This window comes from Scyliorhinus canicula, chromosome 8, assembly GCF_902713615.1.
Source record: "Scyliorhinus canicula chromosome 8, sScyCan1.1, whole genome shotgun sequence".
Taxonomy (NCBI): Eukaryota; Metazoa; Chordata; class Chondrichthyes; order Carcharhiniformes; family Scyliorhinidae; genus Scyliorhinus; species Scyliorhinus canicula.
This window is the reverse complement of record NC_052153.1, coordinates 193,802,806-193,818,091: the sequence shown is the minus strand read 5'-3', so window position 1 is coordinate 193,818,091 and position 15,286 is coordinate 193,802,806. Positions and strand designations below refer to the sequence as shown.

At 46.6% G+C, this 15,286-nt stretch overlaps 1 protein-coding gene across 1 annotated transcript in view; it reads left to right on the top strand.

The window, feature by feature from the left end:
• The window catches only part of rictora (RPTOR independent companion of MTOR, complex 2 a), a 266,098-nt gene that overhangs the window by 166,791 nt on the left and 84,021 nt on the right, over positions 1–15,286 (top strand). The window contains exons 18-19 of the mRNA XM_038805955.1: positions 9,301–9,402; positions 10,946–10,992. Of these exons, the coding sequence (XP_038661883.1) occupies positions 9,301–9,402; positions 10,946–10,992 (149 nt within the window). The remainder of the gene's footprint in view (positions 1–9,300; positions 9,403–10,945; positions 10,993–15,286) is intronic.

Genomic DNA, 15,286 nt, shown 5'->3' with positions numbered 1-15,286 from the left:
ACTGGGTTATTGGGATAGGGTGGAGGTGTGGGTTTGGGGACAGTGCTCTTTGCAAGAGCCAGTGCAGACTCGATGGACCGAATGGCCTCCTTCTGCACTGTTAATTCTATGGTCTATGGAACCTGCAGGTATCCAAAGCCATTTCCCCTGGGCCACTTGTACTCTTCCTCCAGGTCCTCCAACTTCACAGATTTGTCCCCTATAAAAAGATCGGCAAAGCGCTCAATCCCTGCCTGCCGCCATTCCTGAAACCTTACGTCCAGCGTAACCTATGGTTATAGGAGATCGGTGCCCACCTTGAGGTACACTCCAGCCCCAAATACTGCCTCCACTACCCCCACACCCTTAGAGTCGACACCACCATGGGGCTCATGGAAGACCTGGCCGGTGAGAACGGTAGAGGCACGAATCCCTTAAACATGTTCCCCTACACGATGCCCCCTCCATCCGTCCCCATGCCAACCCCTCCCCCACAGCCCATTTCAAAACCATAGCGATATTCGCCACCCAGTAGTAATTGATCGTATTCTGCACCGGCAGCTCCCATTGCCCCCGCTCCAAGAAAGCCCTCCTAACCTGCGGGGTCTTCCCCACACACACAAATCCAGAGATCCATGACCACCCTAAAAAATCAACTTGGGCACGAAGTTTGTGAAATTCTGAAACACAAAGGAAACCTGGCAGCACCGTCATTTTTACTGCCTTTACCCACCCTGCCAGCGACCTCCTATCCACCCTCAAAATTTTCTCCCTATGTGTCCGAACTGATATAAACTCCCGCCTAACTGCCGCTTTCAGTGCCTCTCCCACAGCGTGGCGGCTGTGACCTCCCCCGTATCATTTAGCTCCATGTATCCACGAATGGCAGCCCGCAATCGCTCACACACTGTCTCATCCACCAACAACCCCACATCCAGCCTCCACTGCGGGTGCTGAAAAGTGAGAGTTGATGCATTTTGAGAGGACTAACGAGGCAAGGGAATATACAATGAATGGTAGGACCCTAGGAAGTAGAGAACCAAAGGGATCTTGGTATGCATGTCCATAGATCCCTGAAGGCAGCAGGACAGGTAGATAAGGTGGTTAAGAAGGCATATGGGATACTAGCCTTTATTAGCCGAGGCATAGAATATAAGAGCTGGGAGATTCTGATGTAGTTGTGTAAAACGCTGGTTAGGCCACAGCTAGAGTACTGTGTGCATTTCTGGCAGCCACACTAAAGCAAGGATGTGCTTGCATGATAGAGAATGCAGAGAAGGTTCACCAGGATGTTGCCTGGGCTAGAGCGTTTCAACTATCAAGAGCGATTGGATAGTCTGAGGTTGTTTTCCTTGGAGCAGAGAAGGCTGAGGGGAGACCTGATTGAGGTGTATAAAATTATAAGGGGCATAGATATGGTGGATAGGGAGGAACTTTTCCCCTTAGCGGAGGTGTCAATAACCAGGGGATTTAAGGTAATGTGCAGGAGATGTGAGGAAAAATCGTTTCACCCAGAGGGTGGTGGGAATCTGGAACTCTCTGCCTGAAAGGGTGGTAGAAACACACACAGGCCCTTTGAGCCTGCTCCGCAATTGTTTATGATCATGGCTGATCATGAAGTTCAATACCCTGATTCAGTATCTCGCTCTTTCTTTCTCTCCCCATACCTCTTGATTCCGTTAGCCCCAAGAGCAATATCTAACTCCTTGAAATTACACAACGCTTTGGCATCAACTACTTTGTGGTCATGAATTCCACAGATTCACCATTCTCTGGGTGAAGAAATTTCTCCTAATTCAGTCCTAAAAGGTTTACCCCCTTCTCCTCAAGTTACCAATGATAGGCGAGATAGGGCAGGAGGTAAAAGTGTAGGGGCGTCCCAGTTTTTATCAGGGAAACAATTACAGAAGTAAGGAGGGTCAATCACTTTAGAAGGCTCTTCAACTGAAGCCATATGGGTAGGACTTAAAAACTAAAAAAGAGCAATCACATTGGTGGGAGTGTTCTATAGACCCCCTAACAGCCCAAGAGAAATAGAAAAGTGGATATGTAGGCACATTTCACAGAAGTGCAAGTAATAGGGTAATAGTGGGAGATTTCAACTTCACCAATATTAATTGGGGTTGCCATAGTGTAAAATGTTTAGAGGGAGCTGAATTCTTAAAATGCATCCAGGAGAACTTATTAGGCAAGTATGTACAAGGACATACAAAGGTGAGGGGGTCATGGACTTAATTTTTGGTAACAATGTCTGGCAAGTGATTGAAGTATCAGTGGGGGAGCATTTTGATCATAACTCTGATTCCAGATTGTTATGGAAAAGGACAATGATGGGCCTGAGATCAAAGTTCTGAGCTGGGGAAGGGCAATTTTAATAAGATCATATTTGATTTGGTCAGAGTGGACTGGAAGCAGACACTTTTAGGTAAATCTGTAACAGAGCAGTGGGACAAGGTGGAAAAGGGGAGATTACAGGGCCAACATGTTCCAATCAGGAGAAAGGATAGGACCAACAAATCCAGTGAACCCTGGCTACCGAGGGACATACAGCATTGGATAAGGAAAAAAGGGGAGGTTTATGGCCGATATCAAGGGCTCAAAACAGCAGAAGCCCGAGAGGTATATAGAATGTGCAAGAGGGAACATGAGAAGGAAATTAGGAGAGAAAAAAGGAGGCATGAAAGGATTCTGGCAGGTAAAATAAAGGAAAATCCTGAGTTTTGCAAGTACATTAAGGGTAAAACGATAACTAACGAAAGAGTAGGGCCCATTAAGGATCACAGCGGTAATTTGTATGTGCACCAGAGGACGTAGGTAGGGTTCTAAATGAAGATGGACAGTGTGGGTATAGAAATCAGGGACAAATACAATGAAAGAGATTTACATAGATGGAGAGGAGCTTCTGAGTGGTCTGGCAGGCTTAAAAGTAGACAAATCTCCAGGGCCAGATGAAATTTATCCGAGGCTGCAGAATGAGGGAAGGGAGGAAATAGCAGGAGCAATAATTTTCAGTTCCACACTGGCTGGAGGACTGGAGGGTAGCCAATGTGGTTAGCACTGTTGCTTCACAGCGCCAGGGTCGCAGGTTCGATTCCCGGCTTGGGTCACTCTATGTGCGGAGTCTGCACGTTCTCCCCGTGATGTGTGGGTTTCCTCCGGGCGCTCCGGTTTTCTCCCAAAAGACGTGCTGTTAAGTAATTTGGACATTCTGAATTCTCCCCCACTGTACCTGAACAGGTGCCGGAGTGTGGCGACTAGGGGCTTTTCACAGTAACTTAATTGCTGTGTTAATGTAAGCCTACTTGTGACAATAAGGATTATTATTATTATTATTCAAGAAGGGAGGAAGGGACAAACCAGGAAACCACAGACCAATCAGTATAACCGCAGTGATGGAGAAACTATTGGAAGCAATTCTGAGAGAGAGAATTCATCTGCATTTGGAGAGGCAGGGATTAATCAAGTCAGCATGGTTTTGTTAAGGGGAGGTCATGTCTGACCAACTTGATTGAATTTTTTGAAGAGGTGACCAGGTGTGCAGATGAGGAAAATGCATTTGTCGTAGCCTACTTGGACTTCAGCAAGGCTCCCATGTGGGAGACTGATAATGAAGGTAAGATCGCATGGGATCCAAGGAAATCTGGCAGATTCGATCCAAAACTGGCTGGGAGGCAGGAAGCAGAGGGTGAGGGTTGTTTTTCTGACTCGAAGCCTGTATCCAGTGGGGTCCCGCAGGGATCAGTGTTGGGGTTTGATGTGTTAGGCAGGTATGTTCGATGTGGACTGCACTCGATGCAGGGAAGTTAGAAACAGACGTCTAACACTGGACAAGATCCAACACTGTTTTATTCAACTATATAACTGCTATACATGTTCAGCTGTGGGTCGACACTATACTGATCTGACTGGTGACCTTGTAGTAGCCTGACCAGACTTACTAGCTACCGCATGGTGTTTGCACTTGCTAGCTCGTAGACTCTGACTGTCTCAGTAGCTGGGTCCCGAGAGAGTGGGAAACCTAGTGCCCTCTGGCTTTATAGTGGTAGTGTCCTGTCTGGTGATTGGTTGTACTGTGTTGTATGCTTACTGGTCATGTTTCAATCACTGCCTGTTTGCATCTCGTTATATACATGAGTGGATATTATGGCAGGGTTCTTGCCGTTTGTGGTTTATAAAAATTATTTAGACATGAATGCAGGAAGTTTGCAGATGATACAAAAATTGACGGGGTGGTAAACAGTGAGGAGGATGGCCTTCGATTACAGGAGCATATAGGCGGCTGGTCAGATGGGCTGGCCAGTGGCAAATGGAATTAAATCCGGATAAGTGAGGTGATGCACTTGGGCAGGACAAACAAAACAAGAAAATACATGATAAACGGCAGGACCCTGGGAAGCACTGAGAATCAGGGACCTTGGTGTGCAGGTAGCAGAGCAGGTGGATACAGTGGTTAAGAAGGCAGATGGTATATTTGTCTTTATTGGCCGAGACATAGAGTTTAAGAGCAGAGAGATTATGCTGGAACTGTATAAAACGTTGGTTAGGCCACAGCTAGAGTATTGTGTGCAGTTCTGGAATCCACATTATAGGAGGGATGTGATTGCACTGGAAAGGCTGCAGAGGAGATTTACCAGGATGTTGCCTGGGCTGGAGAGTGTTAGTTATGAAGATAGACGGGTTCTTTTCCTTGGAGTAGAGGAGATTGGGGGAGGTATGATTGACATTTATAAAATTATGAGGGACGTAGATAGAGTAGACAGGAAGAAATTTACCCCTTGGTGGAGGCATCAATGACCAGGGGGTATAGATTCAAGGAAAGGGGCAGGAGGTTTAGAGGGGATGTGAGGAAAAAGCTTTCACCCAGAGGGTGGTTGGAGTTTGGAACTCGCTGCCTGGAAGGGAGGTGGAGGTAGAGACCCTCATAACATTTAAGAAGTATTTAGATGTGCACTTGTGATCACAGGGCAGACACAGCTACGGGCCAAGTGCTGGAAAATGGGATTAGAATAGTTAGATGGTTGTTTTTGACTGGGGCAGATGCGATGGGTCTAAGAGCCTTTTATGTGCTGAATGACTCTGACCCCTAGTTCTGGACACCCCACCATCGGGAGCATTCAATCTGAATCTTTTCTGTCTAATCCTGTTAGAATTTTATGTCTCTATGAAATTCCTTCTCGCTCTTCTAAATTCCAATGAGACCTTGGAATTCCCTTTTATGTAAGCTGACAGCCTCTTTTCATGCTTTCTCTTATTTAAAAAAAAATTTCCTCTGGTCCTTCTATATTCAACATGAGTCTCCATTACTTTCTACCTAACATCTGTAATCCGCGCAATTCTTCCTTTTCATTGTCACTGTCCTCTCAATGCTTCCCACTGATATTTGATCCACTTGGTCTAACTCATTGCACAGAACCAGGTCCAACAGTGCCAGCTCTCGTTGAACTGGAAACGTACTGCTGCAGAGAATTATCTTGAACACATTCCAGGAACTCTTGTCCCCTTGAACAATTTCTATCCAATCAATGTTTGGATAATTGAAGTCTCCTATTAAAATTCCTGGAATCGGTATAGTACAGAACGAGGCCATTCAGCCCATGGAGTCTGCACCAATCATCTGAAAGGCCACCCTACCTAGGCCCAATCCTCTGCCCTATCCCCATAGGTCCACCTAACCGTTGGACACTAAGGGGCAATTTAGCATGGCCAATCCACCTAACCACATCTTGGACTGTGGGAGGGAACTGGAGGAAACCCGCGCAAACATGGGCAGAACGAGCAAACTCCACACAGACAGTAACCCAAGGTCGCAATTGAACCTGGGTCCCTGGCGCTGTGAGGCAGCAGTGCTAACCACTGGACCATCTCCATAATTACTCTCTACTTCTTGCACCTCTCTTTAATTTCTTTGCAAATGTGTTTCAATACATTGCTTCCACTATATGGTGGTCTGTATACTACACCAATCAATGTTATTGTATCTTTTTCAATCTTTACTTCTAACAAGAGAGTTTATGTGATAACATTTTTAATCAATGCTGCCACTACCCCCCCGTCTCCTAAACACCTTGTACCCAGAATATTAATATTAACCCCCCCAGTCCTGCCCTTTGAGCCAGGTCTCTGTTATAGCAATTATATCATAATTCCATTTGTCAGCCTGTGCCTGTAGTTCACCAATCTCACTAACCACAGTTTCACATACTTGTACAATAAACCTGATTTAAGCTTTTTTACTTTCCTGCTAACTAATAATAATAATCGTTATTGTCACAAGTAGGCTCACATTAACACTGCAATGAAGTTACTGTGAAAGGCCCCTAGTCGCCACATTCCGCGCCTGTTCAGGTACACGGAGGGAGAATTCAGAATGTCCAAGTGCAAACTCCAAACAGACAGTGACCCACGCCGGGAATCCTGTCTGGGACCCTGATGCTGTGAAGCAACAGTGCGACCGTACCACCCACTCTATTTGCCTACTCTATTTCTATTACTCTATCCAAGTGTTATATTTATCTTGATACTATTCTCTGATGTATCCTCTTTATCAATTAATACTTCTGTAGTTCCTACTGCCAGTTTTTGTCCTCCACTCTGAATTCCCCCTCAGTTTTCCATTCCCTTGTCAATCTAGTTTAAACCCTCCCCAAAAACACTGGCAAAGCTAGCTGTTCGTCCTCCCCCAAAATAATGTGCTGTAGTCGCTATGACATCCTTGACTCTGGCACCAGGAGGCATGCCATCCTTCTGCTCCCCTAACCATGGAATCTCCTACCACCATCCACTCTCCCTCTTCACCTCTTGTACAGCCGAGCCACCTATAGTGCCATGAACCTGGCTCTTGCCACAATCCTCTGAGGAACCATTTCACCCACCAGTATCCAAAAATCAAAAAGTGGTTAGAGAATGAGCCTGAGGAGATTCATGCGCTACCTGCCTATTTCTCTTGGCTACTCTGGCAGTCACCGATTCCCTCTTTGCCTGCATTTCTTAACTGCGATGTGACTACCTCTCCAAATTTGTTATCCACAAAATCCTCAGCCTTTGGATGCACCACAGTGACTCCAGCCACTTCTCGAGTTCCACAACTTGGAGCTCAAGTTTTGCAGCTGGCGACACTTCCTGCAGTTCTAGTCATTGAGGGCACTTTGTGCCTGCACAACTTCCCACACCCTACAGGATGCACGTTCCACATGGCCAAGTTGCATTGGCGCACCTGAAACTTTTTAAAAAAGTGTACCACTCTATGGTATATAATAACTCGTCTGTCACTCACCAATCGCCGGCTCTGTGCAGAGTCCAGAAAGGCCTATGTTTACCAACCAAGCAACTTACGGCAGTGTTTTTGAACTTTTTTTCCGGCGACCCATTTTAACCAACCGGCCGACCTTTGCGATCCACCATTTTCTCTTAACTTGTTTGCTGCTGACAAAATGGAGGAATCGCAATCACGCATGTGATGTTGACGTTCGGGGGCCTGACCTGCTCTCTGCCTCCATCAGGCAGGAAGATTACATAGAATTTTTTTTTAAAAATCTTCTGCGTCTCCATTTGCACAAATTTGCGGGCAACAGCTGCAGCAGCCGGCTTTTAACCTTTTACTGTATTCCCAATTCTGGCCTCTTGTGCATTATTTTCTTTGCTCCACAATTGGCGGCTGTACTGTCGGCTGCTATTGCCCTAAACTCTGGAAAATCTTCCTTAAACCCCTCTGCCACTTTAACTCTTTCTCTCTTACTTCCTTTAAGCCTCTCCGTCCGTTGTGGCGCTCCCGATCGATTGCACAGATTCGCTCGCAGCAGCTTTATATAATGCCGGCTGCGAGCGGCCTTCAAAAAGGCCGTGACCGTATAAAAAATGATGCGAGCATGCATGCGCAGTGCGTCCGCATTTTCTCTATATGGTCGCGGATTTTTTGAAGCCGGCATTGTTAAAAGCCGGCTGCTGCAGCTGTTTTGCGTGAATTTGCGCAATCGGGAGCGCCGCAACGGAAGGCTCCGCGAGGCTCCGACACACGCCCGCCACCCACTCGCAGGTCGCGACCCCGACTTTGAAAATGCTTGTTACTGTACTCCCGTTTTATCACTTATAGATTCTCTCTCTCTCATTTTCGCTCTCGCTCGCTCTCTCTCTCTCTCCCGCACTCCTGCTGCTTTTGGGCCGATAGGTTAATCATCCAGGACATCACTTCAGGAATTCCTCAGGGTAGTTTCTCGGCTGAACCATCTTCAACAATGACCTTCCCTCCATCTTGATGTTCGCTGGTTGCACAGTGTTCAGTATAATTCATGACTCCTCAGATACAGAAGTAGCCCATAGCTATATGCACCAAGACCTGGACAGTATTCAGTTTGGGCTGATAACTGGAACGTGACATTTGCGTCACGGGCATCAGGCAAGAGAGAATCTAACCGTCTCATCTTGACCTTCAATGACATTACCGTTACTGAATACCCCACTGTCAACATACTGGAGATTACCATTGACCAGAAAGTTAACCAGGCAGCCATATAAATACAGTGGTTCCAAGTGCAAGTCAGAGGCTTGGAATTCTGCAGCAAGTAACTTTCCTCCTGACTATTCATTCACCATCTGCAAGACACAGGTCAGTGATGAAATGCTCTCCACTTGATCGATGAGTGGAGCTCCAACAATGCTCATGTGGAAGCGGTTTGTACAATCTGCAAGATACACTGCAGCAACTCACCAAGCTTCCTTCAATAGCTCCTTCCAGACCTGTGACCTCTGCCACCTAGACAAGAGCAGCAGACATATGGGAGCCCCACCATCTCATAGTCGTACTCCATCCTGACCTGAAACAATACTGTTGCTGGGTGAAAATCTTGGAACTTCCTTACCAACAGCACTATGAGTGTACCTCTGCTATGTGGACTGCAGCAGTTAAAGAAAGCAGCTTACCATCATCTTCTCAAGGGCAATAAATGCTGGCCGAGCCAGTAACACTAACATCACCTGAAAGATTTTTTAAAATCAAGATGTGGCTAAGATACAAAGGGCTATGTGCTCTGACAACATCTTGGTTATAGTGCTGAAGGCTTGTGCTGCAGAACAATCAGATACTAAAGTGACATCTACCCGGCAATATTGAAAGTTTGTCCAGAGATGTATTCTCTGCAAGAAGCAGGAAAAATGCAACACTTTCGCTGATAGTCTTGCCAGCTTACTGTTGGTCATTACCATAGATAGAAGGAGGTGTCAACACTGCCAATATGTTCTGTTTTTATTTTATCCCTTTTTAAGGTGATGATCAGTTTGTGCTCCCCGGCGTACATTCATTCTCTACATTGTTGCATTGTTTTCTAGGATACAGAGGAGACAATGATGCAAAACCTGCGAGACAGCGATGTACTCAATAACAAGGATAACCTTCAGTGGAATTGGAACTTAATCTCGACCATTCTTAAGGTACAAGCATGAAGAACTCGCTGAAACCTTTTATATTACTATTTAGGTGTGGTGCTAATTACTGTGAGATTGTCAACAGGAGATCGGGACTTTACTGACTTCAGTATTTGATGAGACAATGTAGAGGGAGCTTTGCTCTGTATCTAACCCCGTGCTGTACCTGTCCTGGGAGTGTTTGATGGGGACAGTGTAGAGGGAGCTTTGCTCTGTATCTAACCCTGTGCTGTACTTGTCCTGGGAGTGTTTGATGGGGACAATGTAGAGGGATCTTTACTCTGTATCTAACCCCGCGCTGTACCTGTCATAGAATTTACAGTGCATAAGGAGGCCATTCGGCCCATCGAGTCTGCACCGGCTCTTGGAAAGAGCACCCTACCCAAGGTCAACATCTCCTCCTAACCCCACCCAACACTAAGGGCAATTTTGGACACTAAGGGCAATTTATCATGGCCAATCCACCTAACCTGCACATCTTTGGACTGTGGGAGGAAACCGGAGCACCCGGAAGAAACCCACGCACACACGGGGAGGATGTGCAGACTCCGCACAGACAGTGACCCAAGCCGGAATCGAACCTGGGACCCTGGAGCTGTGAAGCCATTGTGCTATCCACAATGCTACCGGGAGTGTTTGATGGGAACAGTGTAGAGGGAGCTTTACTCTGTATCTAATCCGATGCTGTACCTGTCCTGGGAGCGTTTGATCGGGACAGTGTAGAGGGAGCTTTACTCTGTATCTAACCCCGCGCTGTACCTGTCTTGGGAGTGTTTGATGGGGACAGTGTGGAGGGAGCTTTACTCTGTATCTAACCCTGTGCTGTACCTGTCCTGGGAGTGTTTGATGGGGACAGTGTAGAGGGAGCTTTACTCTGTATCTAACCCCGTGCTATACCTGTCCTGGGAGTGTTTGATGGGGACAGTGTAGAGGGAGCTTTACTCTGTATCTAACTCCGTGCTGTACCTGTCTTGGGAGTGTTTGATGGGGACAATGTGGAGGGAGCTTTACTCTGTATCTAACCCTGTGCTGTACCTGTCCTGGGAGTGTTTGATGGGGACAGTGTAGAGGGAGCTTTACTCTGTATCTAACCCCATGCTGTACCTGTCCTGGGAGTGTTTGATGGGGACAGTGTAGAGGGAGCTTTACTCTGTATCTAACCCCGTGCTGTACCTGTCCTGGGAGTGTTTGATGGGACAGTTTAGGAGAAGTTTTACACTATAGTTAACCTGTGCTGTGTCCCAAGTTAGAAAATTGGGCAGGCTGTTCAGATTGTGTCACTTAGCAACCAGCTAATTCGAGATTGTATTCCAGACTGCTCAACAACAAATACCCCAAGGAGGCAAATGAAGAATAAAAATTAAATTTAGACACTATCCAAATTCAGAGCTGTTATTGCTGTTCAGGGGAACTGACATCACAGTGATAGTCATGATTTAAGAGCTAAAGATTCTTTTGAATTTTGCCTCTGTGTACTTTAGGTATCAGTGAGCATTGTTCCTTTGATTTTTTTTTAGGTTAATTTCTTGTCTTATCTGTCCTTTTGCAGTGGCCAAATGTAAACCTTCGGAACTACAAAGATGAACAGTTGCACAGGTTAGTGCGGGCTGTGCTGGTGTCCCACATTGGGTAGTTAGGTTGGTGGGCATTTCCACTGATATCCTATAAGCAGGATATAAGCTTTTTCTTTCTCAATAAGGAAGTGCTAATAAAGAACAAAACAAATTACAGCACAGGGACAGGCCCTTCGGCCCTCCAAGCCTGCACTGACCATGCTGCCCGTCTGAAATAAAATCCCCAGCCCTTCCAGGGACCATATCCCTCAATTCCCAACTTATTTATGCATTTGTCAAGACGCTCCTTAAAAATCACTATCATATCTGCTTCCACTACCTCCCCCAGCAGCGAGTTCCAGGCTCCCACCATCCTCTGTATAAAAAACGCTCCCTCGTCCATCTCCTTTAAACCTTGTTCCTTGCACCTTAAACCTATGCCCCTAGTAATTGACTCTTCCACCCTGGGAAAAAGCTTCTGGGCGGAATTATCCGCTCCCCACGTATCGTGGGAGGGCCTCCCGACCTCCCGACATTTTTCACGTCCCCCTGGCGCCCCCAGCAATTCTCTCAGCGAACGGCGATTCTCCGAGCCCGATGGGCCGAGCGGCCGGCCCTTCACACCCGTTTCAACACGCCAGCAACCACACCCGATTGGCACGGGAGCACCACGCCTGTGCTCGGGAGGGGACAGGCCCGCGATCGGTGCCCACCGATCGTCGGACCAGCGTCCAAAACGGACGCATTCTTTCCCCTCCGCCGCCCGGCAAGATCAAGCCTCCCACGTCTTGCCGGGCGGCTGAGGAGACAGACGGCCACCGCGCATGGGCGGTTCGCGCCGTATGCACGATGAAGTCATCCGCGCATGCGCGGTTGGAACCGGCAACCAGCGCATGCGCGGATGACCTCACAAATGCGCCGTTTTGCGCGACGGAGGCCCGCTCCTAGCCCCCCGGGCGGGGGTGAATTAGTGTCACAAGTAGGCTTACATTAACACTGCAATGAAGTTACTGTGAAAAGCCCATAGTCGCCACATTCCGTCACCTGTTCGGGTACACGGAGGGAGAATTCAGAATATCCAAATTACCTACTAGCATGTCTTTTGTGACTTGTGGGAGAAAACTGGTGCACCCGGAGGAAACCCACGCAGGCACGGGAAGAACGTGCAGACTCTGCACAGACAGTGACCCAAGCCGGGATTTCAACCTGGAGCCCTGGCGCTGAGGCCATAGTGCTGACCACTGTGCCTTCCTGAGGCAGCGGGAGGTGTAGACAGAATCAATGGGAGGATGGCAAGCTTGTGTGATGTGTTGCACACACTGCAGTTTCTTGGGGTCTTGGGCCGAGCAGTTGCCCATACCAAGCAGAGATGCAGCCGGATAGGGTGCATCTAGAAGTTTGTGAAAGTCGATGCAGATATGCCAAATTTCTTTAGCTTCAAGTGATCTATATCCCTTCTCTAGTCTGATTCCTCGTTGTGTGAGATACGACCCCCACATTCATATATATCATCTGCAAATTTATAGATCAAATTCGAGTTGAATGTTGCCACACAGTTGTGTGTGTATAGGGCGTACAGTAGAGGACTGAGCACCCATCCTTGCGAGGCCTCGGTGTTGGGGACTATTGCGGAGGAGGTGCTGTTGCCTGTCCTGACAGATTGCGGCCTGTTGGTGAGGAAATCAAGGATCCAGCTGCAAAAGGAGGGTCATGTCCAAGGTTGCAGAGTTTGGTTATAAGTCTCGTCAGGATAATGGTGTTGAATTGGGTCGCCCCTCAACCTCCGTTGTTCCAGTGAGTACAAACCATGTTTCTCAAACCTCTCCTGATAGCTAATGCTCTCCATACCAGGCAACATCCTGGTAAATCTCTTCTGCACCCTCTCCAAAGCCTCCACATTCTTCTGGTAGTGTGGATTCCAGAATTGAACACTATATTCCAAGTGCGGCCCAGCTAAGGTTCTATAAAGCTGAAACATGACTTGCCAATTTTTAAACTCAATGCCCCGGCCGATGAAGGCAAAAATGCCGTATGCGTTCTTGATTACCTTCTCCACCTGCATTGACACATCTGCATGTGTACCTGTACATGCAGATCCCTCTGCCTATTAATGAGAGTAAACGTGCTCAGAATATAAAAACAGACAGTAAAAATTTTTACAAATATATAAGACAAAAAAGAGTGGCTAAGGTAAATATTGGTCCTTTAGAGGATGAGAAGGGAGTTTTAATAATGGGAAATGAGGAAATGGCTGAGGAACTGAACAGGTTTTTTGGGTCGGTCTTCACAGTGGAAGACACAAATAACATGCCAGCGACTGATAGAAATGAGGCTGTGACAGGTGAGGACCTTGAGAGGATTGTTATCACTAAGGAGGGAGTGATGGGCAAGCTAATGGGACTAAAGGTAGACAAGTCTCCTGGCCCTGATGGAATGCATCCCAGAGTGCTAAAAGAGATGGCTAGGGAAATTGAAGATGCACTAGTGATAATTTACCGAAATTCACTGGACTCTGGGGTGGTCCCGGTGGATTGGAAATTAGCAAATGTGACGCCACTGTTTAAAAAAGGAGGTAGGCAGAAATCAGGAAATTATAGGCCAGTGAGCTTAACTTCGGTAGTAGGGAAGATGCTGGAATCTATCATCAAGGAAGAAATTGCGAGGCATCTGGATAGAAATTGTCCCATTGGGCAGACGCAGCATGGGTTCGTAAAGGGCAGGTCATGCCTAACTAATTTAGTGGAATTTTTTGAGGACATTACCAGTGCAGTAGATAACGGGGAGCCAATGGATGTGGTATATCTGGATTTCCAGAAAGCCTTTGACAAGGTGCCACACAAAAGGTTGCTGCATAAGATAAAGATGCATGGCATTAAGGGTAAAGTAGTAGCATGGATAGAGGATTGGTTAATTAATAGAAAGCAAAGAGTTGGGATAAATGGGTGTTTCTCTGGTTGGCAATCAGTAGCTAGTGGTGTCCCTCAGGGATCCGTGTTGGGCCCACAATTGTTCACAATTTACATAGATGATTTGGAGTTGAGGACCAAGGGCAATGTGTCCAAGTTTGCAGATGACACTAAGATGAGTGGTAAAGCGAAAAGTGCAGAGGATACTGGAAGTCTGCAGAGGGATTTGGATAGGTTAAGTAAATGGGCTAGGGTCTGGCAGATGGAATACAATGTTGACAAATGTGAGGTTATCCATTTTGGTAGGAATAACAGCAAACGGGATTATTATTTAAACGATAAAATATTAAAACATGCCGCTGTTCAGAGAGACTTGGGTGTGCTAGTGCATGAGTCACAGAAAGTTGGTTTACAGGTGCAACAGGTGATTAAGAAGGCAAATGGAATTTTGTCCTTCATTGCTAGAGGGATGGAGTTTAAGACTAGGGAGGTTATGTTGCAATTGTATAAGGTGTTAGTGCGGCCACACCTGGAGTATTGTGTTCAGTTTTGGTCTCCTTACTTGAGAAAGGACGTACTGGCGCTGGAGGGTGTGCAGAGGAGATTCACTAGGTTAATCCCAGAGCTGAAGGGGTTGGATTATGAGGAGAGGTTGAGTAGACTGGGACTGTACTTGTTGGAATTTAGAAGGATGAGGGGGGATCTTATAGAAACATTTAAAATTATGAAGGGAATAGATAGGATAGATGCGGGCAGGTTGTTTCCACTGGCGGGTGACAGCAGAACTAGGGGACATAGCCTCAAAATAAGGGGAAGTAGATTTAGGACTGAGTTTAGGAGGAACTTCTTAACCAAAAGGGTTGTGAATCTATGGAATTCCTTGCCCAGTGAAGCAGTTGAGGCTCCTTCATTACATGTTTTTAAGGTAAAGATAGATAGTTTTTTGAAGAATAAAGGGATTAAGGGTTATGGTGTTCGGGCCGGAAAGTGGAGCTGAGTCCACAAAAGATCAGTCATGATCTAATTGAATGGCGGAGCAGGCTCGAGGGGCCAGATGGCCTACTCCTGCTCCTAGTTCTTATGTTCTTATTAATACTCTTAAAGGTCCTGCCATTTACTGTAAATTTTCCATCTGTATTAGAACCTTCCAAAATGCATGACCTCACATTTGTCCGGATTAAACTCCATCTGCCATCTCTCCGCCCAAGTCTCCAACCAATCTATATCCTGCTGTATCCTCTGATGGTCCTTATCGCTATCTGCAATTCCAACCTTAGTTTCATCCGCAAACTTACTAATCAAACCAGTTACATTTTCCTCCAAATGATTCATATATATATATATATATATATTACAAACAGCAACGGTCCCACACTGATTCCGCCACTAGTCACAGCCCTCCATTCAGAAACGTACCCTTCCACTGCTATC